This window comes from Prionailurus bengalensis, chromosome B4 (genome assembly GCF_016509475.1).
Source record: "Prionailurus bengalensis isolate Pbe53 chromosome B4, Fcat_Pben_1.1_paternal_pri, whole genome shotgun sequence".
NCBI classification, from domain to species: domain Eukaryota; kingdom Metazoa; phylum Chordata; class Mammalia; order Carnivora; family Felidae; genus Prionailurus; species Prionailurus bengalensis.
This window is the reverse complement of record NC_057358.1, coordinates 126,671,972-126,699,848: the sequence shown is the minus strand read 5'-3', so window position 1 is coordinate 126,699,848 and position 27,877 is coordinate 126,671,972. Positions and strand designations below refer to the sequence as shown.

The 27,877-nt window shown below is 40.4% G+C and overlaps 1 protein-coding gene across 1 annotated transcript in view; it reads left to right on the top strand.

Annotated features, from left to right (window-relative positions):
* Positions 1 to 9,369: 9,369 nt before the first annotated feature.
* Positions 9,370 to 27,877, top strand: part of CRY1 (cryptochrome circadian regulator 1) — a 96,651-nt gene continuing 78,143 nt past the window's right edge. The window contains exon 1 of the mRNA XM_043562435.1: positions 9,370 to 10,414. Coding sequence (XP_043418370.1) covers positions 10,257 to 10,414 — 158 coding nt within the window. The 5' untranslated portion in view covers positions 9,370 to 10,256. The remainder of the gene's footprint in view (positions 10,415 to 27,877) is intronic.

Below are 27,877 nucleotides of genomic sequence, written 5' to 3'. Positions count from 1 at the left end.
GTCAAGACAGAATACATGGCCCCAGTATCAAGTAGGGAAATAGTTGGCCTACCTGCCACATCCATTTGCACCCTTGGCTCCAGTCCAGTGATGTGGATCCTTGAAGGTGGGGCTGACTAGAGGAGACCTCCTCATTCTTAGGCAATCATCTGGTAGGTTACTGGTGGTCCTTGCACCTGTTGCCCCCCATGTTAAGGGACAATGCGTAGCCCAGTCCCCATGTTGCCCATATTTGTAATAGCCAGTTGAGAGAAGAGTATGTTTATTATGGCAGCCTTGTGCCCAATGCCCCTGTTTTTGGCAAATATGGCATTTACTTTCGCTTTTGTCTTTTTCTTCCAGGGTGCCTTTGGAGGTGGCCTTGCCTTGTAAGTCAGCTAGCATTTGGGCATGCCTGACTTCCTTTCTTTTTTTCTTCTCCTCAACCCTAACCTCTGTCTCCTGATCATGATTATAGAAGACTGTGGAGGCTGTGGCCAGCATTTCATCTAAGGTAGACCCAGATTCTTACATCAGTTTTCATAATTTGCAACGGATGTCTGGGGCTGATTGGGATAGAAATTTGTCCTTTAGAATTACTTGGCCTTCATAGGAATCTAAGTCAAGATTGGTGTATTTTGTGAAGGGCTCTTTTAGCCTATTTCAGCCTATGAGACTTGGGTTTTCTTCTGGACTTTGACTAATGGCTGTTACTTTGGAATAGTTGATGACTTTATGGTGGGCCTTGAGTCCTGCTTTAATATAAATAATGAAGTGATTTCTTTCCCATTGGTGGGCTTCATTGTTATTATCCCACCCACATACTCAGTGGCCCAAATTCACTCTTGAAAGTGTACTTTTCTACTCAATAAACTCTATAAACTCTATCTCCCCATTCTGGTCTCAGGCCTCCAATTCTTTGGTGCATCTGGGACAAGAACAGAGTGGCCCAGTAACAATAAAGATATATTTCAATCAATTTTTTTGGCTGACTAAATCAATCCCAACCTGAAGCCAGCCTATGTCTAGATTTTCAGTCATCTGGGCCAATATATTTTCTTTTAGGTCAGTTTGAGCTGTATCTGCTATTGCTTACAACTAAGATTTTTTTTTTTTCAGTTTATTTAATTACTTTGAGAGGGAAAGAGAGCAGGGAGGGGAAGAGAGAGAGAGAAACCAAAGCAGGCTCCACACTGTCAGTGCAGAGCCTGATGTGAGGCTCGAACGCATGAACTATGAGATCATGACCTGAGCCAAAGTCAACAGCCAGATGCTTAACCGACTGAGCCACCCAGGTGCCCCTACAACTAAGATTCTTAACTCGTAAGAAGGAGATTAAGATGTGAAGCAGAATAGAGTATCTCAGAGAAGCAAGAAAAGGGGTTCAGATTACCAGGGACTAAGAAGAGATGCCACCAGGAACGGAAGAGGAGCCAGGGTCCTGCATACCTCTTGGCGGCAGTGCCCCAAGATGTTGGCAAGGCCCTAGACAGGAGGAGTGAGGACAGAGGGAGGTAGCTGCCTGGCCTGGGTGAGGAGAGATCTCGGCAGCCAGAAGCAAACTGTCATTCTGTAAGTAAGGCACAAACTCAGCAGATGGAACCCAAGTCTGAAAGGACCATGTGAGAGAGACATTAGCCATTGCCTTTTTTTTTTTTAATTTACTAATTTTTAAAAATTTACATCCAAATTAGTTAGCATATAGTGCAATAATGATTTCAGGAGTAGAATCCAGTGATTCATCCTCTACAAAATATACCCAGTGCTCATCCCAGCAAGTGTCCTCCTCAATGCCCCTTGCCCAATTAGCCCATGCCTCCACCCAAAAACCCTCCAGCAACCCTCAGTGTGCTCTCTGTATTTAAGAGTCTTTTATGGTTTGTCCGCCTGACATTAGCCATTTCTGCAGAGGTACGGAGGCCAGTATGGCCAGATGACTGAGGGCGCCCAAAATGTGAGCCCCACTGCATGGGGCCACATAATCTTGACATGGCTCCCAGGAAGTGAGAGAAAAACTTCAAGAATGACTAGGATCAATTTCCTGCTAACTTGGCAGGAAATTAAGTTGATTTACAGAAAATAATTTTTCTCTACATCTGGCTTTGTGGACTGAGAGTCACACAGCTAAATAAGAGTTATAAAGAGCTTGCCAGAGGTGGAATTATGTTTTGAAGACTGCAGCAAATGTGAGTATGGGAGTGGGGGTGGGGGGCTGGTGGGGATTACATGCAGGGTGCTCAGTAGGTCAAGGTCCCCTTGAGAGCTGGGGAAGGGAAAGTGACTTGCAAGCTCTTTTACTACAGGGGTTTCTGATATGGAAATTAGTCTGTATGTGATTGGTTAATAGAGAAATGATGTCAGAAAAAGGCAAAAGTTGTGTTGATTCATATGCAATTTTACCCAATAGGTTATCATTTTGTTCCACTAAATCAGTTCCACAACAGCTGAATGTCAAAGTGGGTGCTCACAGCTGAACACGGCAAGCTGCAGAGGAACACAGTACTGTTTAGAATGCCCATGATTTATTCCATATTATTCATTTAATGAATAATTCAATTAATGAATTCATATATGAATTCATTTAATTCATTCATATAAGTCCTCTGTCTTAGAGTTAGAATTCTACCTGATCTTTATGTATGGAATTCTTGTCTCCATAAATCAATAGCCTCAATCTGTTCTTATACCCTTTATATCCAGCTACCTTTTATAAAGTAAAGCCCTCTACTTATTTATTAGGGATTAAATGTTTTTAATTGTACTTTTAATTTATAGGATGGTTATTTTTTTGTTAGTGCTGCAGTTATTAAGTTGAATACATTTTAAGTGGTCTGTCTTAACCGATTGTTTTCCATAAACCTTATTTAAAAATTTTTTTAAGTTTATTTATTTATTTTGAGAGAGCGAGCAGGGGAGGGGCAGAGAGAGAGAGGGAGAGAGAGAGAATCCCAAGCAGGTTCCTCCTTGACAGCCCAGAGCCTGATGCAGGGCTTCCATAAACCTTACTGTTTTAACAGTACCTCTTGGCAGAATGGAGATTTTTCTGAATGTATGTACAGATTCTGGTGGAACTACTTGTACTTCTTGCACTAGCCACCAGGTGGCATGACCAGCCCCAGGCAACTTCTTTGTTTTCAGGAATTCTGAGAGGTTGGGACCAGGGAAAATAGCAGGTTGGGTAGTGCCTGTTCTTACACCAGCATATATACCTTGCCTCTAGGTTATTCTTTCTTCTTCTGCCTTGAGCTAATAATACTGGTCATTTATGAATATTTTCTTTCTTTGAAAAAATTTTTAAAAGTTTACTTCTTTTTGTAGGGGAGGAGCAGAGAGAGAGAGTGAGCAACAGAGAATCCCAAGCAGGCTCCGCACAGTCACCTCAGAGCCTGATGCCGAGCTTGAACCCATGAACGGTGACATCATGACCTGAGCCTAAACTAAGAGTCGGATGTTTAACCAACTAAGCCACCCAGCCCCTGTGAGTATTTTCTTTACAGAGATTTCCTGGCAGTCCTTTACGATCTTGGTTAACTTATGAAGCAACTCCTAAATCCACTTCTCTACCCCGACCCTTCTCCAAGCGCTACCATCTCAATACAACAACAGCAGGAGTGGCTGGTTTATTCCTCTCTGAATGCTCAAGCACCATGGAGATGAGCCCTTTAGAGGCACTTCAATAGCTCTGAGTAACATGCAGTACAATTCAGTGCCATCCTTTGCTCTTTGCATTATAGCCTTCTTTCTTACCAACAGGCTACGTTGATGATACGGGTAGAACAAATACCCCTCAAGTTTCTGTCACAGATCACTAGGGTTTCAACTTGTATATACTTACTTCACTACATGAACATTATATTTGTTTATTTATCTAGACAGAAAAAGAGCATATGTTAGCAGGGGAGACTGGAAGAAGGAGGGAGAAAGAGAATCTTAAGCAGGTTCCATGCTCAGCACGGAGCCCTGACATAGGGCTCAGTCCCACAACCCTGGGATCTTGACCTGAGCCAAAATCAAGAGTTGGACACTCAACTGACTAAGCCATCCAGATGCCGCAACATAAACATTTCAAATAAACATATTACCTTATGCTGCACAATCAGCCACTCCTTTGGAATCCTTTCCTTTATCCCTTTAAATTAAAAAAAAATTTAGTTTCCCAGTGTAAATGCTACTTTCTATAAGAAGTCTACATGGATTCATCTTAACCAGAATTATTCAGACTTCCTCCACAATTGGACAGTTCTTATTCTGCACTTATATAAAAGCACCTACAGGGGAGCGTAGGTGGCTTAGTGGGTTGAGCATCTGACTCTTGATTTCAGCTTAGATCATGATCTCAGCGTTCATGAGTTTGAGCCTTGTGTCGAGCTCCGCGTTGACAGCTCGGAGCCTGCTTAGGATTCTCTCCCTCCCTCTCTCTCTGCTCCCCTGCTCTCTCTCTCTCTCTCTCAAAATGAGTAAATTTTTTTTTTAAGCCCTTCCTTGCCAGTGTAGTGCAGGCAGGAGAGTGTGCTGAGCAACCCATAGCCATTGGAGCTGGGAAAGCCTGTGTTTATTTCCTGCCTTTTCTACTTTTGAGGGTAAGTTATGAGGACTTAATTATCTGGGCCCCAGTTTTCTCATGTATAAAACAGGAAGAGTAATAGCTATCTCACATGGCTGTTGTGAAAAGCAAATGAAATCATGTATCTGAGGTACTTAGAATAGTGCCTAATATGGTAGTTTTGTGTCTGGCACATTAAGAACTCAGTTGATTTTGGATAATTACAGTATTTTGGGTATTTATCTATTCATTAGCTTTGTAAATATTGTGGGTTGTCTTGTCTGTTCGAGCTGCCGTAACAAAATACCACAGTCTAGGTGGCTTATAAACAACAGAAATTTATCCTTCACAGTTCTAGATGCTGTCAGTCTGAGATCAGGTGCTAGCATAGTCAGGTTTTAGTAAAGGCCCACTTTGGGGTTGTGGACTGCTGACTTCTGGCCATGTCACGTCCATGTCCCCATTTAGTCGTTGGACACAACCTTTCATGACATTTTGCATAATTCAATCCTCTTCAGCAAAACCCCTGTTAATTTGTTTTCTCCTTCAGCTAAGCTTTGCAGCCCTCTAAGGAAGAAGGGACATGAAGAAAAATCTAGCTGTTCTCTTAGCCAGCAGGAGGCTTGGCAGGGCTTTCCAGGCCTTCTCTGTCCAGTGGCATCCCTCATAAGCTTTTGTTCTGGGCCCCATAGAGTGGTACGGGGACTCCATGAGGTCAGCCACCAGATTTCAGATGGGAAGTTGGCATAAGTGTCTTCTACTCTCAGAACACCCTAAGCTTACCTAGGAATCTGGAGCTAATCCTACAACAAGCATAGGTGAAATACTGTCTTCTTGTTTTAGAAAACATTGGTGCATCTCTGTCTTATTTTTCTTGCACACGTATCTCAGCTTAAAGAATTTTTATATAGTGCTGGGGAAAAGGGAAGGGAGCAGCAAATTCTTCCTGATTTACCTCTGGATCTAAGCCCTTGAATTTAGAACAAAAACACTGGAATACCTTTGTCCTCAACTTCTGCCCCTCTGAGGCAACAGAGGACTCACATTCAATGACCTGAATGGGAATGGTCACAGGACAAAAAAAGGATCTGTGTCGTAAAAACATTAGCTAATATTTCACAATATCATATTGCCACATGTGCAATTATTTACACTTTCTAAATGCATTTGGTCAACAAAAAGGACAAGAACCACTGAGAAAACTGTTCACAAATACATCTGCGTGGACTCTATCAGTTAACAGATTGTATCAGTCAGTGTCCAATGAGGAGACAGAAACCACATAGGAAATCCAACAGGGAGTGTTTCACAAAAAGAATTATTAATTATAACAGGGATTTACAATTAATTATAATTAATGTTAAAGGGGGAAGGGAACTATGACAAATGCCCCAGGCCTGAGGGAGAGTACCTGAGGAAAGATAAACTTCGGGGAATGTCCAGTGTCTTTTCCAAGAGCGGGATTCAGACCTCCCTGGAGACAGTGTAGTTGTAGCTGAATGAGCTGATCATACAGTCTACTCCTTCATTATTCGTGTGTTGATAACACATGCCAAAAATCACCTCTGCAAGATAGGGTCATGAGAGAACACAGGCTTTTGGTTTAGAGGCTGACACACTTTTATCAAGTGTTCCCATGAAATTGAAGAGATATTGATTGTTCCAACATTGTTGGCAGTTAAAGGAATGTTTAACAGGACTCTTAGTGATATTTTTCAGCCTGTGTCAGAGTTGTGTTCATAGAGTCCAGAATTTTTAAATCATAGAGAAAATTTAGAAATCATCTAGTCCAATCTACTCCATTTATAGATGCATTAATCAGGCCAAGAAAGCCTATGTGACTTGTTCAAGATCATCAACTAATTAATGGCCAGCTGAGATGATTACCCAGTCTCTTCTTAGTCCCATACTCTTTCTACCGCATGATGTTGGAGCCAACCAGAACGTCAGATTCTGACAAGGCTCCCCATTCCTCCTTTCCCCCTTTAGACATAAATACTCTGAAAAAGAATAGGAATGGTAGTATCAGTGAGGGATAGTGTATATAAGGAAGGACCTTAGATTCAGAAAGTCTTGGTTTCTCTTTTTTCTTTTCTTTTATTTATATATATATATTTGCCTATAGTACCTTTTATTTCCACACGTTTTTTCTTTTTTTAAATGTTTCTTTATTTTGAGAGAGAGAGAGAGAGCAGGAGCAGGGGATGGGGTAGGCAGAGAGAGAGAATCCCAAGAAGGCTCTACTCTGCCACTGCAGAGCCTGAAGCAGGGCTTAAACCCATAAACTGTGAGATCATGACCTGAGCTGAAACCAAGAGTCTGGATGCTCAACTGACTGATCCACCCAGGCGCCCCCAGAAACAGTCTTGGTTTTTCATCTAGTTTTATTACTTATTTGTATTTCTGAGTTTTTAGTGTCTTCAGCAGAAAGCAGGCATAAATTATTAATAAATAATGATAATAATAAGCTGCCTCAGAATATTATTATGAGGGTTAATATGCCTGTCACATAGTAGGTGCTCAGTAAGTCATATATATTATTAAATGGTTACTTCTTCTCCATAATAGATTTATTAAAGTACTTACGTGCCATAAAAAACCTTTTGTCTTTGAGGAATGTACAGTTGACAGTACTGACACTTTTATAATAAATCAGTACTTTTATGTATAAATGAAAGTTACACATCCACCCACCATACAGCTGCCTGTTAGAAAAAAAATCTGTTTTTATTAAATGAACAAATGGCAAACATAAGTCAACTCTACACAAATCAATATTCTCTCTCTCTCCATTCCACAATTTCATTTGGATGCTTGAAAACAATTCTTATGTCTTTAGGCATAATATACTTACTTTAAAACTGCCTAAAGTGAAACATAAAACACTGTATTTTAAAGAGTACAATAGGCTCTGGAGAATGAGGCAATCCAAGTGAGGGCAGAGAGCTCTATATGCTACATCCTATGCATAGATGATGGACCCTTCAGAGTCGTAATTACCCAAGGCTCCTCTCCACTGATTAAAAAATGACAAATATTTAAAACTTTATAGTGAACAAAGGGTTCTCATGTGTATAATTTTAAATGATCCGAAGAAACCAAAGAAAGGATGCTATACCCTTTTTATGGCAATAGAAGCAGAGTTACGAAAGACCATCCAGACATTGGTTCATTAGATGACTGAATTTACATTACTGCTGTATTAGTTTGCTAGAGCTGCTATAACAAAGTACCACAAAAAGACTGGCCTAGAACAACAGGAATTTATCATCACATAGTTCTGGAGGCCAGAAATCTGAAATCAAAGTGTTAGCAGGGTCATGCTCCCTCCGAAGGTGCTAGGGAAGGATCTATTCCAGGACACTCTCCTAGTTTTGAATAGCTCTTGGCCTATGGCATCATGACTCCAATCTTCGAGTGGCATTCTCTCTGTGTGTGGGTGTCTCTGTGTCCAAATTTCCCCCTTTTTATAAGGACACTAGTCATATTGGATTAGGGCCATCCCTAATGACATCATCTTAACTTCGTCATCTGCAAACACCTTATTTCCAAGTAAGTCACATTCACAGGTACGAGGGGTTATATGAATTTTAGAAGGACACAACTCAGCCTGTAACAACTGCCATATCTTCCTCCTTTGGACCTTGTCTGACACATTGGTGGCAGACAGCATTCACTCATTCGCTCATTCATTCAATAAACATTGGAAAGCATGTGTCAGGCTCTATACTGGGTACTGATGATGCAAAAAACAAACTGGACAGACACCCTGTCCTTGAGAAGCCACAGGTTAGAAGAAATTGGGGACACATTATTATGATAATAAATACTATTATTGAACATATACTTCCTACTAGCTATTAAAGTAGGTACTTTCCGTTTAATCTTCACAATAGTATTATAAGTAATGTATCAGAGACACAACTGGGGAGATGGGTATTCATCCGAAATCTGCTCTGGATAACAGGAATATTTTTGCAAATTAGGTAGCAATTCATCTGAGTCTAAAGAGATGTGTAGAAATATATAAGGTAGCTCAAAGGTTGCTGTGGTGAACAGCAAATTCTAAAGAAGAGTATTTTATAAAGGAAAAAAATAGCACGTGTAAAGGTTAAGAGACACATCGTAAACTCCACCACGGCTGAGATTTTTTCCTATTTCTTTTCTGTACCTCTAGCACTTTGAACAGTGTCTGGCTCATTCAGTAAACGTTTCATGAACATAAGGGCATCAGATGTGGAAAGGGATGACATGGCCTGATGCTCACCGTTGCTAGAAAGGTAGAGAAAGGCCCCTTCATGAAGAGCTTGGTTACCCACACTAAAGGTAAGAAATCAGGGCTAACAGGTTGATGATGCATAGACAGTATTCAGGTATTCCGCCCTGCCCAGTGCTCCTATTCCCCAGAACACGTCCCAGGGTGCCGCACCACGCGGGCCAGAAGAATGGGGGCGGGGGGGGGGGGGGGGAGTACGCCAGCTCCACACACTCCAAAGTAGGGTTCTTTGGCCAAAGCTGGATTGGAGCACAAGGTTGGGCTTGAAGTCTAACAGAGCTTCCTACTCTCTTTCTTCCAACTCATCCTGCCCTCACTCCCCGCCAGCCTCTCCACCCGACTCTCGGAGGACACTCAGCTGTTTTCAGGCCTTCCCGGGATCCTACGGGAGGTATCCCAGAGCGCGCTCCGGACCGCCGGCCGCGCCCTCCTTCACTCTGGAACGCAGCGAGAGCGCACGCGCGCCATCCGAGGCGAGCGCGCGCTCGCGAACTCCCCGCATCCCCGTGCTCATCCGGGTCTCAAGTCGCTTCAGCCAATAGGGGACGCTCACGGCCTCCGGGGGCGGGGCTAAGCCTTCCCTCACATGGGGCCTGTGGTCACCGCGGGCGCTTGTAGGTGACCGGTCGGCGGAGAAAAGGGGAAGAGGCAGGGAGCCTCGCGACTGGGAGAGGGTCGACAGCTTCGAGATCAAGCAGCTGCCGCCCCCTAGAAGCGACTTAATCGCGAGCCGATTCCTCAGTCAGTGCCGCTGTAGTAAACACACTTCAGAAACGTGAGGTGCCGGGGGTCACGTGGGGAGCGCCCTCTCCAATGAGGAGCCGGGGGCGTGGCCGAGGCCGCTGACGCGGCGGTGGCGGCGGAGTCACCCGGGCAGCCTCGGAACCGGTCACCGGCCGGCAACGGTCCAGGGGCCTCGACCGCCACCTCCGAGCTCACTCCTCTTTCCCGGGCCGAGAGACAGCGTGGCCGACTGTGGCTGAATTCCCTCTCGTCCCTCTCGGTGGCTCGCCTTAGGCGGGCCGTTTTCTCCTCAGGGGCCGCCTCGGTGGGGCGAGGTTTCCGTGACGAACCTCCCGGGGCTGCCGGTGCCGGCCGGGGCTGTCGTGGAGGCTCGGGCTCGTGGAACGTGCTCACGCCCCGGGGTCCGAGGCCCTTGAAGCGATGCGCCTCGTCCCGGCGGTTGCGGCGGGCTCTGGCTCGTAAAGGGCGTCACGCCCGGACTCCTCTGACTGGGCAGCCTCCATTCATCTTCCAGCGGCGCCTCCAGCGCCCTTTCCTTCTCCGGTCCCCTCCTCGGACTCATTTTTTCCTTTCCCCCCTCTGCCGCCCTTTCCCCACTCCCTGGGTGTGGCGGTTCCCCTGGAAGCGGAGGTGTGGGTTATGAGCCGGCCCTTCCTTCCTTGAATTTCTCGCTGGGGGAACTGGGCAAGGACCGCCGCCCGCCGCGCCCCCGGGATGGGGGTGAACGCCGTGCACTGGTTCCGAAAGGGGCTCCGGCTTCACGACAACCCGGCCCTGAAGGAGTGCATTCAGGGCGCCGACACCATCCGCTGCGTCTACATCCTCGACCCCTGGTTCGCCGGCTCCTCCAATGTGGGCATCAACAGGTGGCGGTGAGTCGGAATCCCGTGAGAAATGGGTTTCGGTGTTTAATGAATCAGGACTTGACTTGCAGGGGGCAGAATCTGAGAATTTAGACCTGGGGCGGCCGTACTTAGGCTGTTTTAGAATTAAGGGCGTCTTGAGTACTAAATAGAATTGACTTAATAGTTCTCTGGCCGGAGAGTGCTGGCAGCCTGGAACACCCTGGCCCTCCTGTGTGAGTTGCATGCCTCTGCACTAATGGGAACTCTTCCCCTGATTTTACGGGGAATTCTTAGCGGTGGAGGGAAACAAACACCCAGTTCGCAGTGGCCCATGGATTGCTTTTCTTGGCCTCTTTGTGGCATTCGAAAGGATTGCGGCTTTGGGTGTTAACGTGTGTGTGCGTCTAGGTAACTCATAGTGTGAAGAAAATCGTTCAGTACACGCACCTCCAAATCCACTTTTCTTCCACCTTGACGTTGCCGTAGGAAAAGCAAGGGAAACATTATCTGGTTTCCCTTTGCTCAGCTCTTCCTCTCAACTCCTCCTTGTGGTTGACTAGACAAAGCACAGTTTTTCTTTCTAGGCAAAGTATAAAGCCTTCTAGGGATCAGAGCACTGAAAGAAATCTTAGAGAAGCTTTATAATGTTTCCCTGAAATACCAGGTTAGATGATTGTTAGCCGCCCCCCCCCCCCCGTGGAAATGAAAGCATTTGTTTAACAGATAGGTTATTGACCACCTACATTATAACAGGCACCGCTTTAAATACCAGGGATATAGCAGTGAATGAAACAGACAGAAATGCTTATCCTTCAGAGCACACGTCCCAGAAATTCACAGGTATAGTATTCGGTGGTGATTAAAGCTGTGGAGAAATATAGAGCAGAGGAAGGGGATAAAGAATACAGTAAGATGGGATTATTGTTGTAGTTTTAAGTATGGTGATCAGGAAGAACTCAGAGAAGGTGGCAGTTGAGCAAAGTGATCAAACAGGTAATTGCAGATATCTAAGGGAAAAGCATTCCAGGCAAGGGGAAAGCAGTGAGGGAGAAGGCCCTGAGGTGGGAAAATGTGGTTAACCTTTGGAAGAAACAGCACAAGAAGCAATATAAATGGATCAGAATAGTGAATGGTGCTACTAGTTGAGGTCAGAGATGTGATAGGGCCAGACTGAGTTGTCAATATTTGTGCTTTCGCTCAAAGCAAAGTGGGAATGATTGCAGGATTATGAGCAGAGAAGTGGCATAATTTAACCTAAATTTTTTTTTTCCTAATGTTTATTTAGTTTGTGAGAGAGAGGGAGACAAAATCTAAAGCAGGCTCTGAGCTGTCAGGACAGAGCCCGATGCAGGGCTCAAACTCACAAACCATGAGATCATGACCTGAGCCAAAGTTGGATGCCCAACTGACTGAGTCACCCAGGTGCCCCAGTTTAAATTAAGTTTGAAAAAATTTCTGTGATCATAGTTCTGAGAACAGACTGAATCGGGGGGGAGAAGGTGGACAAGAGACAGGAGGCTGTTGCATTCATCCAGGTGAGAGACGATAATGACTTGGACCACAGTGATGTTGGATGAGGTAAGAAGTAGTCAAATGCTGAGTATATTTTGAACAGAGAATCTGCAGTATTTCTTGGCAGATTGGATATGTGTTATGAGAGAAAGAGAAGGAATTAGGAATAATTTCAAAATTGTTGGTTTGAGGAACTAGAAGGATAAAGCTGTCCTTGACCAAGAAAGTGAAGTCAGTTGCAGAAGCCATTGGAAGGGTGATTGGAGTTCTCTTTTGAACTCGATTTAGTTGGAGATGTGTATTACACATCCAAATGGAGATGGCAGATCGGCAGTTGGAGATAATCTGGAGTTCAGGATGGATTTACAGGCAGGAGGTATAAATTGGAGAGTCATCAGTTGGTAGGTAATATTTAAAGCCATTACTCATCCATCCATTCATTGAACAAATACTTGTCATGCACCTACTATATGTCAGACATTGCTTTACATTCAGGGCTTTTGGCATTAACAAAAATAGCTAAAACATTCTTACCCTGTTGAAGTCACATTCTAGTGGAAACACGAGACTATATGAGAACATTATAGTGAGTGTAGGGGCACCTGGGTGGCTCACTTGGTTAAGCGTCCGACTTTGGCTCAGGTCATGATCTCACTGTCTGTGAGTTCGAGCCTCATATCCGAACTGCCAGCTCAGAGGTTAGAGCCTACTTTGGATTCTGTGTCTCCCTCTCTCTCTGCCCCTCTCCCTGCTCACACTTTCTCCCTCTCTCTCTCTCTCTCTCTCTAAATTAATTAAACATTAAAAAAAATAAAAAAAAGAAAGTGGGTGTAGATAGAAAACAGAGGAGATCCAAGGACTGAGCCTTGGGTACTCTAATGTGTAGAAATTGTGGAGTTGTGGAAGAATTTACATAGGAGATTGAGAAGGAATATCTAGTAAGAAAAGCCCAGAAGAGTGTGGTGTCTTAGATGCCAAAGTAAAGAAAGTATTTCAAAGAGTGTGTTTTACCTACGTCAGGTGTTGCTGATAGGTCAAGTAAGATGAGGACTGAAAACTAAAAATTGTATTTAGAATTTATAGCCTTGACTAGGTGTGGTGTAAGTAATGTCAGAGGCAAAGCCTTTCCAAGAGAGGCTGAGAGGTGAGAATTTGGGAGATAACTCATACAGACAGCTCTTTTAGGGGAGTTTTGCTGTAACGGGATCAAAAAATGACATGGTGCCTGGATTGGGATGTGAACTCAAGAGATTTTTTTGGTGTGCTGATGGGAAAGATACAGCAACTGTATGTAAAAACGCTCATTAGCAGAATTGATTAGTAGATTCTGGGAAAAGATGATAAATGTAATATATTTTAATGTGTTAATAATATGTTAATATGGGTCTAAGACCCTTTTCATAACATTGTTAAAGAGGATTAAAAAATTAGTTAACAAATGTAAAATGCTTAAAATGTGACTGGTAGTAGTAAGTGCTTGTTTGTTATTTGCTACTAAATTGAAAGCCCTAGGTGAATAGTATCTAATTAAATGTTTGCTGTCAGTTTCTTCTAGATCATTTGATAAGTTTATAAAATCTAGACCGTAAGCTTCTGTAGGATAGGGATTATAGAGGCACCTGGGTGGCTCAGTTGGTTAAGTTTCTGATTTTGGCTCAAGTCATGATCTCTTGATCTCACGTTTTGGTTCGAGGGTTTGAGCCCTGCATTGGGCTCTGTGCTTAAAGCTCAGAGCCATGAGTCTGCTTCTGATTCATTCTCTCTCTCTCTCTCTCTCTCTCTCTCTCTCTCTCTCTCTCTCTCTCTCCCCCCCCCTCTCCCTCTCTCCCTCTCTCCCTCTCCCTCTCCCTCTCCCTCTCCCTCTCCCTCTCCCTCTCCCTCTCCCTCTCTCCGCCCCCCTCTCCCCCTCTCCTGCTCACACTCTCTCTCAGAAATAAATGAATAAACATTCTTTAAAAATTGAAAAAAGGATAGGGGTTATGTATTGCTTATCTTTGTACACCCAGCAACTCACATTGTCAGGGAGTGACATAAAACTTGTAAGCACAGTAGAATAGTCCCGTATTTTCCTTTTTAAAAGATTTTTTTTTAACTACTACATATTGCCCTTTCTAAAAAATGGGTAGAGATGTAAATAATGAATAGAGAGACTTTTGTCTTCAGCTAAAGACTAAGTTATAAAAAGGCAAGGACAGAGTTTTATTTAGTCAGTTCTCATAGCACTGAATTCAGTGCTTTTCATATAGTTGTAGCTCAGTTACTGTTTGTTGAATGAAATGACATCTAGGAGTCAGTAATTTTATACTTAAACAACTTTATGCATTTTCCTACTGACCATAGAATAATGTGCAATCTCCTTAGCTTGGCATTCGGCCTCTCTTGTGGGTTTCTACCTTCTTTCCTTTATGCCATTTCCTTCAGTCAACAGCATTTCTTAGATTTATGGATTTAATGAAGTTTATTTTACCTAAGTAAGTTAACAAAACTACCTTTTAATATTGCCATCATTTTGTTTAAAAAGGATACTTTAATATTTAAAAAGAAAGTTAGAAGGACATTGTTGCAAAATAAAGGACAGTCCTTTGACTTTAATAAATGAAGCTTTATGAAAATTCACTTAGCCTCATCAGTGAAAACATTATCTTGAATATGTCATATTTGGGATTGAATGATTTAAAATATTTCAATTCTGGCTCATTTGGTAGAGCATGTGACTTGATTTCAGGGTTGTGAGTTCAAGCCCCACATTGGGCATGGAGACTACTTAAAAAAAAAAAAGAATAAAATATTCCAATTCCTTCCTTATCTCTTATTAAAATTATACCACATAAACACTTATATATGAATATTCACAGGACTATTATTGTTCATAATTTATAATTTGTAATAGTCAAAGGTGGAAACAACCTAGATGGCCATCTACTGATGAATGGTTAAACAAAATATGGTGTATCTATACAATGGAGTATAATTCAATCATAAAAAGAAATGAAGTACTGATACATGCTACAGCATGGATGAGCCTTAACAACATTATGCTAAGTGAAGAAGCCAGTCACAAAATTCCACATATTATTTGATTATGTTTATTTGAAATGTCTAAAATAGGCAAATATATAGAGACAAAGTAGATTGGTGGCTTCTTAGGGCTAGGTGGGTTGGGAGAGTTGGGAGGTGGTAGCTAAGGGGCACAGGGTTTCTTTTTGAGGTGATGAAAATGTTCTAGAAGTTGGTGGTTGTACAACTCTTTAAATGTACTAAGAAATCATTGAATTGTACACATAAAAGAATCTATTTACCCCTTTAAGGTCCAGTCCACATAACCACCTTTTCCTTAATATTGTTTATATCACCTTGTCTGGGATGCTTTACAGTCTTGTAACTCTTATGCCATTTTTTGATACTGCTTTCCACATCACCATAGTATTTATTTCTTTAATTTCTAAATGTTATATAGTCCTCATATATTCACTTATTTTTCATTTAACACATTGCAACTCTTCTTCCTGAAGAGAAGGTACCATTTCATTCAATCAAAAATTTATTTTTCATTCATATTTATGGCAGGCATTATTTTGGTACTGGGGATACAACAGTAAGAGAAAGTCCCTGCCCTTGAGGTGCTTCTAGTCTAGGAGGAGAAACAGGCAATAACACAAATATAATATGTCAGGTTGTAAAAAGTGGAGAGAAATAAAGCAGAATGTGAGAACAGAGACCTAAAGAAAGAGAAGTATCAAGGCTCTGCAGATATCTGGGGGAAGAGCTGTATTCTCTGCAGTGTCTAGCATAGTTTCTCTTACACCGTAGGCATTTGATAAATAATTTTAAAATTTTCTTTAAGTCTAGGGTTTCGGAGTGAGACAGTTACTTCATTTAACTTTGATGCTAATGTGTATTTTAAACTCACCAGTCTCTTCAGCTATACCCCATTTTAAAAACTGCTCACATTTTTTACAGGTTTATTGAGGCATAGTTGACAAAAATGTATATATCTAAGGTGTACAACATGATGTTTATGTATCTATATCTCTCTATATAGATAGATATAGATGTTTTGATGTTGTGAATCTCATTTTTCATTATTCTCTTTCATCCTTTTCTTTCTTTCTTTCTTTGATGTTTCTTTCTTTGAGAGAGAGACAGAGACAGAACATGAGCAGGGGAGGGGCTGAGAGAGAAGGAGACATAAAATCTGAAGCAGGCTCCAGGTTCCAAGCTGTCAGTCAGCACAGAACCTGACAAGGGGCTCTAAATCACAGGAACCCTGAGATTATGACCTGAGCCAAAGCTGGATGCTTAACCAACTGAGCCACCTAGCCCCTCTTTCATCCTTTCTTTATTTTTGGTTTGCTTCTAATGAGCACTTAAACATGCTATAAGAGCTCAGTAAGAGCAGGAAAACCAACAGAGGAACAAAAATCTCCCTTTGAGTACATTCCTCTCCTGTAACTGTGTTTCTTAGTTCCTTTGTAGCCAAATTTCATGAACAAGATGTCTAATACTGGCTTACTTCATTTCTTTATCTTCTACTCATCCTTCAATCCACTCCAAACTAATCTTGGTTCCACCTGCACCTACTCCATCAAAACACTTTTCATCCAAAGTATGCTTTTAAACTTTTCATTCCTTGACTTTTTTTTTTTTGAACTTTGACACTTTTTCTTTTTCTTTTTTTATTTTTATTTTTATTTTTTAAAATTTACATCCAAATTAGCATATAGTGCAACAATGATTTCAGGAGTAGATTCCTTAGTGCCCCTTACCCATTTAGCCCATCGCCCTTCCCACAACCCCTCCAGTAACCCTCTGTTTTCCATATTTAAGAGTCTCTTCTGTTTTGTCCCCCTCCCTGTTTTTATATTATTTTTGTTTCCCTTCCCTTATGTTCATCTGTTTTGTCTCTTAAAGTCCTCATATGAGTGAAGTCATGTGATTTTTGTCTTTCTCTGACTAATTTCACTTAGCATAATACCCTCCAGTTCCATCCATGTAGTTGCAAATGGCAAGATTTCATTCTTTTTGATTGCCGAGTAATATTCCATTGTATATATGTACCACATGTTCTTTATCCATTCATCCATTGATGGACATTTGGGCTCTTTCCATACTTTGGCTATTGTTGATAGTGCTGCTATAAACATGGGGGTGCATGTGTCCCTTCAAAACAGCACCCCTGTATCCCGTGGATAAATGCCTAGTAGTGCAATTTCTGGGTTGTAGGGTAGTTCTATTTTTAGTTTTTTGAGGAACCTCCATACTGTTTTCCAGAGTGGCTGCACCAGCTTGCATTCCCAGTTCCTTGACTTTTTACTGTTTCACACATTTGACCACACTTTCCTCTTCTTCCCTTTGCTTTAATTAGAGGATCCTCTTCTTGTTTGTTTTTTCTGCCAGAGCTATTAGTGTTCTTCCTTGACTTCTCTTTTTCTGTTCAACCCTTAAATACCCCTGAGGTCTGTGATCTCCACCCTTTTTTCATTTTGCATAATTCGTAGACAATCTCATCTCTCTTTGAAAAGTCAATTACCATTCATTTGCCCAGAATTCACAAATCAGCATCTTCAGCTCATATTTCTCCTCTGATCCCCAGATATGTATCCATTATATATAGATTCCCTGCCTATTTGATTGTGTTATATTATCTTAAACTTGTTCAAAACAAAGATCATCTTCTCCATTATCTCTGTCTCAAAAACAAACTGACTTTTCCTGTGTTTCCTATCTTCATAAATAATAACACTATTTGCCCAGTTGCTCGATTGACAGGTGGGATTATTAATTATATATTAATTTATTCAGCAAATATTTGAATTTCTGTTGTGTGTCAATCACTTTGTTAATTTCTGTGGGTAAATGGAAGTCAATAGATAATTTCTCTGTCCTCAGAGAGTTTACAGTGTGGAGAGGGATTTATCCAAAAATAAAATAATCACAGAAATACATTCTTCTATCTCCACTGTCACTTTAGCTCATACTATCATTTTTTTGGCCTAATTTGAGTAGTTTATGAATCATTGTCCCCCTTGCCCTTCTCTAATTCATTCTCTATACAGCAATCAGAGTGATCTTTTAAAATTGTAAATCAGTTTGTGTTCTTTACTCTTTAAAATCCTTTCATGACATTTCTTTACCTTTAGATTAAAGTTCAGAAAGCCATAACATAGTTTAAAATCCCTGTGTAATCTAGTCTTTTGCTTCTTTTTCCAGCCTTAGAGGATTGCTTCACTGAGGCATTTGAGCTGAGCCTTGAGGTATGAGATGGATCTTAACAAACACAGAATGGAAGGAAGAGAATTCCATCCAGGCTGAGGGAAGAAAATTTCATAACTGAGTCATATGGTGCATGAAAAGACAGGGGATACTGTTTAGTACTCTTTTGGTTTAGTACTCTGGATAGTTTTGCCTGACTCAAATAGGCTTAAACAGAGAATTGATTGACAAATGTAATTGAACAATCCAAAGGAAAGTGGATTTAGACATGAGTTGGTTTTAGGACTCAGAAGATGTCCCCAGGACCAAATTTCCCTCTTTGTATCTCCAAACCTCACTTATTCTGGGTTGGCTTCTCTGGCTGTCCTCTGGTGGTAAAATACAGCAATAACAGTAGCAGCTATAGTAGTAAAAAGCATATGCTCAGCCCCAGAAATCTTAGCAAAAGTCTGTGGCACTTCAGTGGCTCTGTTTGGACCAGTTTATGAACCAGTGATTGTGAGCCTCTGTCTGAGCTGCAGTTGTATGCCTCACAGGTGGACTCAGTTTTGGAGTTACTGAAGTAGAATGAGTAGAAAGTAAGTGGGTGCCCTAAAACAGTAGATGCCTATTATTTAAGAACTCAGATCAGAAGGTGGGACCAAGTCAGAAAAATTTGTTGAAGAAATACAACTTTGGCAGCTGAGTGTGGAGGCTTTATCAACAGTCCATTGAAAGATAATGTAGGCTTTAATTAGGGAAAAGTGTATGACGAAGGGGAAGATGCAAGAGAGTGATTATAGAGGTACAGTGGACAGTTTAGGTGACTGTCTGAGAAAGGCAGTTTCAGAGAGCCAGTAGAATGAAAGATTCTCATCCTTTGTACTTCTTTGACAGTTAGACATTAAGTCAGAGAACACAGGAATAGACCATATTTAGGTTAGGAAAAGAATGAGTTTAGTTCAGGTCATCAATGAATTTGAGGTACTGCTAAGATATCAACATGGGAAATGGAGAAAATAGAAGTTGAGGTTTGGGGATTATAGATGTTAGAACTCTGGATATGGGAATAATTCCTATATAATTAATAGACAAAGCATGACTGATGGTATTGAATAGAATAAGATGCATCAAAATCTTAGTGAATACTGTAAGATGAATAGAAACTGGTGAAGGGGACTGAAGAAAATCAGTCAGAGGTAGAAGAGAAACCAGGTGAGTACTGTATTATGGAAACCAAAGGTGGCAAGTATTTTTCTTCATTGTGCTGAAGAAGGCAGGTTAGGATGAGTTTTGACAGTTTTTAGGAAAAATTGTCAACAACTTAGAAATGGGTAGAAGAGGGGCGCCTGGGTGGCGCAGTCGGTTAAGCGTCCGACTTCAGCCAGGTCACGATCTCGCGGTCCGGGAGTTCGAGCCCCGCGTCGGGCTCTGGGCTGATGGCTCGGAGCCTGGAGCCTGTTTCCGATTCTGTGTCTCCCTCTCTCTCTGCCCCTCCCCCGTTCATGCTCTGTCTCTCTCTGTCCCAAAAATAAATAAACGTTGAAAAAATAAAATAAAAAAAAAAAAAGAAATGGGTAGAAGAAATGACTGCATGTCTTGAATGATGAGCAGTGGACCTTCCTAGACCTAGAGAACCCTCCAGAAATTATATTATTCTGATTTAGGGATATGTACTTTTGTCCTTGATTGCCTAGACTGTTTTACAATTTTTTATAAAAAGGGTTAAAGGTGCAGTGTAGATGAAAGTTATGGTGCTGGGAAAACTGAACAGCTACATGCAAAAGAATGAAATTGGACCACTTTCTTATACCATACACAGAAATAAACTCAAAATAGATTAAAGACCTAAATGTGAGCCCTGAAACCAAAAAATTCCTTGAAGAAAACACAGGCAGTAATTTCTTTGACATCAGTTGTAGAAACATTTTTCTGGATTATGTCTCTTTATGTGAGAGAAACAAAAGCAAAATTAAACTATTGTGACTATACCAAAATAAAAAGCTTTTGTACAGTGAAGGAAACCATAAACAAAACAAAAAGGCCACCTAGTGAATGGGAGAAGATATTTGTAAGTGGTATATCTGATAAGAGTTAGTATCCAAAATATATGAAGAACTTATACAACCCAACACCAAAAAGCCAAACAATTTGCTTTAAAAAATGGTCAGAGGACCTGAATAGACGTTTTTCCAAAGAGGACATACAGGTGGTCGACAGACACATAAAAAGATGCTCAACATCACTAATCATCAGGAAAATGAAAATCAAAACCACAATGTGATTATCACCTCACACCTGTCAGAATGGCTAAAATTAAAAACACAAGAAACAAGTGTTTGTGAGGATGTGGAGAAAAAGGAAGCCTTTGGCCTATTGGTGGGAATGCAAATTGGTGCAACCACTGTGGAAAACAGTATAGAGATTCCTCAAAAAATTAAAAATAGAAATACTGTATGATCCAGTAATTCCACTACTGGATATTTACCCAGGGAAAATGAAAACAATAATTCAAAAAGGTATATGAACTTCTATGTTTATTGCAGCATTTTTTTTTACAGTAGCCAAGATATGGAAGCAACCCACGTGTCCGTTGATAGATAAAGGATAAAGAAGATGTGATACGCATGCAAACACACACACACACACACACACACACACACGCTCACACTCACACTGGAATTTGACTCAGCCATAAAAAGGAGTGAAATCTTGCCATGTGCAACAACATGGTTGGACCTAGAGGGTATACTGCTAAGTGAAATAAGTCAGAGGAAGACACATACCATATGATTAGATTCATATGTGGAATTTAAGAAACAAAGGAAAGAGAGACCACCACTGCCAACAAAAAAAAAAACAGACTCAAATACAGAGAAGAAACTGGTGGTTGTCAGAGGGAGGTGGAATTGGGGGTGGGTGAAATAGGTAAGGGGAATGAAGAGTACACTTATTTTTTTTTTTTAATTTTTTGTAAGTCTGTTTATTTTTATTTTTATTTTCTTTTTGAGAGAGAGAGCTCAGGTTGGGGAAGGGCAGAGAGAGAGGGAGACAGAGTCCAAAGCAGGCTCCATGCTCCATGGTGTCAGCACAGAACCCGATGTGGGGCTTGAATCCATGAACCATGAGATCATGCCCTGAGCCAAAGTTGGATGCTCAACCGACTGAACCACCCAGGTGCCCCTATTTTATTTTATTTTAGAGAGAGAGAGCGCGAGCGAGTGTGTGTGTGAACTTGGGAGGGGCAGAGAGAGAGGGAAACAGAGAATTCAAAGCAGGCTCCTGGCTCTGAGCTGTCAGCACAGAGCCTGACGTGGGGCTCGAACCCAGGAACTGAGATCATGACCTGAACGGAAGTCAGACACTTAACCCAGGCACCCCAAGAGTACATTTATCTTGATGAGCACTGAGAAATGTATAGAATTGTTGAATCATTGTGCACTTGAAACTAATATAACACTATGTTTAATTACACTTGAAAAAAAACACTTTTTTTAAAGTTAAGATATAGAAAACTGATAATAGGGGGGCGCGCCTGAGTGGCTCAGTTGGTTAAGCATCCACATTTGGCTCAGGTCATGATCTTGCAGCTTGTGAGTTTGAGCCCCGTGTTGGGTTCTGTGCTGACAGCTCGGAACCTGAAGCCTGCTTCGGATTATGTGTCTCCCTCTCTCTCTGCCCCGCCCTCCCCTTGCACTCTGTCTCTCTCAAAAATAAATAATGAACATTAAAAAAAAAAAAAATTAAAAAAAGAAAGCTGATAATAGAACACATGTTTCCTGAGAAAGACAGATACCATATGTTTTCACTCTTAGTGGATCCTGAGAAACTTAACAGAAATCCATGGGGGAGGGGAAGGGAAAAAAAAAAGAAAAAAAGAGGTTAGAGTGGGAGAGAGCCAAAGCATAAGAGACTCTTAAAAACTGAGAACAAACTGAGGGTTGATGGGGGGTGGGAGGGAGGGGAGGGTAGGTGATGGGCATTGAAGAGGGCATCTTTTGGGATGAGCACTGGGTGTTGTATGGAAACTAATTTGACAATAAATTTCATATAATAAAAAAAGAGATTAAAAAAAGAACCAATGTTTCCTGTCCATATGAATGCAAATTATTCCTATTCATGTCATGCAAATTAATTTTGTACCATGGGGAGTGTAAATCTCTATATGCCAGATTCTCATTTGAACCAGTTTTAACATCTTTACTGGTTTCTTCATTCATTATAATGAGTTAAATCAAATCTTTGCCATATATTCATTTAATTTTTAAAATATTTTTATGAGAGTATGATTTTACTATTTTGAAAATTATACTTTAACTGTTACAAAGGCCTTTGGTAAACAGAGAGTAGCTTCAGTGTAGTTGTGAGATCAGAAAGCAGATTGTATAGGGTATTACTGAGTTTGTATATGTGGCTGGTGTGGGGGAGGAGGGCAGTGATGGAGGGATTGATGAAGAGAGTTTTTAATGGGAAAGGTAATACATAAGTTGGTTGCACAGATTCTGGACAGGCTGAGGAAGGTGAATTTTGGGCACATCACCAGACTTACAGTTACGACAGGATGATAAATAGGAAATAAAATATATAGATAACATGGCACCTGAATGTAGTGTTCTTTGAATGACAGACTGAAGTGAGTTTATCTGGCTATCTGAAAACCTAGTTTCTAATCCCTGCTTTCCTACTAAGTAGCAATGGGACTGACTTTGCGTAGGTCATTGGCCCTTCATTTTATTCATTCAGGAAGTGTTCATTAAGAACCTGTTTTCTGACAGGCACTTTGCAAGGCACTGGGGACTCAAAGATGAAAGTGAGGGGTCCTGCCCCCGTAAGGAAACTTTCACACCATTAAAGGACAAATAATTAGAATGTAAAATAGGGCCTCTGGAGAAATATGCAAATCTTGGGAGCACTGAAGAGAGACAACCCTGGGGGAAGAATAAAGAGTAGAGATGGTTAGTGTGTGTGAAGAAGGGGATGAGGGGAAGGAGGGAGTGAGATACTGGTTTGAGAGAAGAGGAGTTCCAGAAGTTTCCAGAATACTTCTGATGAAGGAGATTCTTGAGTCTATGTCTTGATATGAAAAGGGAGGTACCAAAAGTGCCCTAATACCACTGGGAACTGCATTTAGTTATTTGAAAAAGACAAGCATAAAAAAGAACACATACATAAGTATGTATTAATTTGAAATCTTTTGCTGTAAGGCGAAATTCCAGAGCTCACTTCTTTATTCACATCTGTTCCTTAGGTGATCTCACCTGGTCACATACTCGAATACCTCATGATTTCTTATCATGTATTTCCTGCCCTGGCCTCTCTATCTTGAGCTCCAGACCTACATATCCAGTGTTTTTATTCAGATTCTGAATAAGCGTCTTAAGCTTGATTTTGCCCCCATCTTACCCACCTCTCATGGTTTCCCTAAATCACAATAAATGGCAACATTCACCTTGGTGCTGTGTAAAACCTAGGAGTCATTTTTTTTTCATTTCTTTTTTTCCTCATAACCTTATGTCTTGTCCTTCAGCAATTATAGCTTTTCCTCTAAAATAACTTTCATATCCTTTCAGATCTCACCCTTCCATTGCTGTTATACTAGGAACATTTTTTTCAGGACGTTGCAATAGCCTCCTAACTTCTCAACTTCCATTTTTATACCTACCTTCCCAGCCTGTTCCATGTGGAAGCCAGAGGAATATTTTAAAAACCTTTATCAGGTCAAATCATTCTATGCTCAGAATCTTCCCATGGCATCCAAGGTGTTTGCATTTTCTGCTTCTCTACCCAGAATGTTATTATCTCAGACCTTGGCAAGGCTCATTCCTTCATTAGCCCTTCTCAGAGAGACCTTTTTTGACCATCTTATGTAAAGTCATTGCCCCTGCTCCTCCTACGTATCTCTCACTTTTCCCTTTCTGTTTTCTTGCCCTGTTTTATTTTTCATGGCATCTATCACTACCTGAAATTATATATTTATTGATTTACTTCTTTATTGTCTTGTTCCACCAAATTACTCAAAAGAGGGGCTGATTCATGTTGCTTCCTCATTATTCAGTTATTGGCTCTTCAACCCTATGATAGCAGTTCTCAGGGGTTGGTCCAGGGATGCTTATGGATTCCTGAGACTCTTTTAAGCCAAAACTACCTTCATAGTAATATTAAGACATTATTTGGCTTTTTAACTGTCACTCTCTCATGTATACAGTCAGTTTTCTAGAAGCTACATGATAAGTAATGACATTATTGCTGTGATGGCTAATGGAATGTATGCTGATGTAGTCTTATGTTTTAAAATTTTCTCATCTTTAATTTCTCACATAAATGTTGATATTACCTATAAGACAAAGCTCTTTGAGATTATTCAGTAATTTTTAAGAATATAAAAGTTACTGTGACCAAAAAGTTAACTTAGGTATTCAACATGTACTTGTGGGTTGAATATATAAATGAATATTGTTTTGCTGATTTCATTGGAGTTTCATGTTGGCCTTCATGCATGAATTGCACCCACAGTCTGATACTGCCTATTATTTTCTTTAAAGTTAATTAAAACCTTAAAGACCCTTGTGAAACAAACTTGAGTGCAAAATTTCTTTAGTACATTTTTTTCTTATGGTCTATTTTAAGCATCTTATTCACAGGTAATAAAGTTTTTTAGTGATTCACTTTTTTTTGAACCATTTTGAAATGTACAATTTAATTTTCAATAAAACAGCTTTTTTTTTTAAACAAAACTGAAGTATAGTTAACACAGTGTCACATTAGTTTCAGATGTACACCGTAGTGATTTGACCAAAAAAATGCTTTCTTTTTACACTTCAATTAATGAGTATGCATAAAATTTAATTATGTGATTACAAGAAGTTCAGCTGACATAAGCAAGTTTGGCTCTTGACATACCTAGAACTTTATTTTTTATTTAAAAACATTTTTTTTAATGTTTATTTTTGAGAGAGAGCGAGAGAGAGACAGTGCGTGAGCCGGGGAGGGGCAGAGGGAGATGGAGACACAGTATCCGAAGCAGGGTCCAGGCTCTGAGCTGTTAGTACAGAGCCCGATGTGGGGCTGGAACCCATCAATGGCGAGATCATGACCTGAGCTGAAGTCGGACAGTTAACCGACTGAGCCATCCAGGTGCCCCAATTTTTTTTTTAATGTTTATTTTTTGAGAGAGAGACAGAGAGAGCACTAGTGGGGAGGGGTTAGAGAGAGAGGGAGACAGAATTCCAAGCAGGCTCCTCACTGATAGCATGGAGCCCGGTGTCGGACTCAACACACAACCACTAGATCATGACCTGAGCCAAAATCAAGAGTCGGACGCTTAACTGACTGAACCACCCAGGCGCCCATCAGGTCTACAACTTTAACTGATTAAAACAGGAATTAGATGTGCTGGAAAGCAATAGCCTGCTTTTCTCAAGCTAAAATTAGTCTTGGCTATCAGTTAGTGTTGGCCCTGTATGTTTTACAGAGGATTAGGAGGGATTGTATGATTTCTGTGATGGTAATGGGAAAAATAATTATTAGCAATATAAAAGATGTAACATCAGGTGTTTAAGATTGTGACATTTTAACATTAATTTTCGCATATTTTTGTTTGGTTTGGATTGCATATTAGTTTTAATTGGATATTAAGGTGTCCTAGAGATGAAAGAAAAGTGCTATTTTAAAAATGGGATTCTATTGACTCTAATTACTTTTGCCATTTTTATCCTATTCCATTTCTACCGCCTCAGTAGCAACAATAACAACAAACTAAATATCTTGATGACATTTGTGGTATTTTTAAATTTTGCTGTTTTAAGTATTATAAGCCATCAGGAATTAAAAGGCTATAAATAGAATGACTTAATATTAAATTACTGTGCTATAGTGTATATGTACTGGAGAATGTCCCGGCTAGTCCTTTTATTGGTATTAACATGTGATGGGTAGTCAATTCTCACGTTAGGGTTAAAATGTCTTTTTTATTATAGGGTTTAGTGTTGCTCTTTTTTGTAATGAGGGTCATAACTTTGGGTCATATAATAGGAGTAAAAGGCAAAGATTGAATCAGTGAAAGGGGAATACTAAAAAGGACATATACGGGAGGTTTTAGAAAATGAGACAACAATGGTAATTCCAAGTCTTGAGATCACAGAAATGGAGACAAATTTAGACGGAGCTAGTTTGGGGGTTAGAACGATAAGCTTCATTTAAGATGTATTAAATTTAAGGTAATGGTAGGATATCCAGGTACAGTTGTTTAACAGGAACTGAAACTAGGAAGGGAAATTGGAACTAGATGTGTATGTATAATTGGAAATAATCATTTGTGAGATAATTAAAAATAGGAAAATTATGAGAATACGGAAACAGGGACATATGAAAAGACGAAAAGAAATGGCAGTCTTAGTGATTTTTGAAAATACGCATGTTAAACTTTTGTACCCAAACTTTTATGGTTTATATCATTAATAATAAGCTTCAAAGGGCCTTTCCCATCCAAAGGTGACCAAAGGTGATACAAATATTTATATACATGCTTTTCTAGTACACTTACATTTTCATTTATTCGTACAAATCTTTCTTCTATCTAGAATTTATATTGACACTGAGGTTGAGCTTTTACTTCTTTTACCTCAGATAAGGGTCATGTTCCCCAGAATGGTGGTCAGTCATTCCAATATTACTGATTAATATCCCTACTGAACTGTTACTTCACCATACACTGAATTTTTAATATTTTATAGTATGTTTCTAGGCTATTTAATTTTCAAAATGTGACTTTTTTCTGATGAAGAATGACTAAAGAATTCAAACATTGTGAAGAAAGTATCTCTAATATCACTCCTAAGAATTATACTATTGGTAATAGTTTAAAAATATGAAAATATGAATGCATACGAATATGTGTGCATGTTTACATGTAAACTTTAGCATCTCTGTTAAAAAATGTGAATAATTCGGGGCACCTGGGTGGCTCAGTTGGTTAAGCCTCCGATTTCGGCTGAGTTCACCATCTCCTGGTTCATGAGTTCAAGCCCCACACTGGGCTTACTGCTGTCAGTTCAGAGCCCACTTTGGATCCTCTGTCCCCCTCTCTCTACCCCTCCCTTGCTTGTGCTCTCCCCAAGTAAATATTTTTTAAAAATGTGAATAATTCATTGAACATTGCTTTGGGAGTTAATTTTGTTAGGTTTGTGATAATGTGATCATGTTAGCCTTGTAAAATAATTAACTGTGTATCTTTTTTGTGCTCTTTAACAGAATAAATAACAGGAATTTTATGTTCCATAAAGATTTGCTAGAATTCATCCATAAAGTATTTTGGGTAGGGGCTTTTGGGAGGAGGCAGATTCTTTTTGTAGATATCTCAGGGTATCTGCCCAGTTCACACATTAAACTGCCCACATCAGAACCCTTACTGAAAAGGTGAATTTAGCTTTTATTTTAGTAGCTTATGACTCTGTACTCTTATTTTTCCTCTTTCTTCTGTGGACAGTTTATTGGATCTAGAGTTGATACTTGACCCAAGCTATGACCGTTTGGAACTTGGAAGTTTCAAAAAGGTACACAGAGACTTTAGTTGGTTGGTATTGGGCCTTGACCTTGAGCAGACATAATAAACTAGGAATCTTAGTACAGGAAGGTGATTGTAGAAAGGGAAAAAATGGGCACGTGTGTAGAAAGGAACAAACGAGACCATTCAGTTCCAAAAAAGGAGCACGAATCCTGGGTTCCTAAAATTATAGACTCCCTTAGCTTGACTGTGCTCTTTGAGCACAGGTTCCATGAAATAGATAC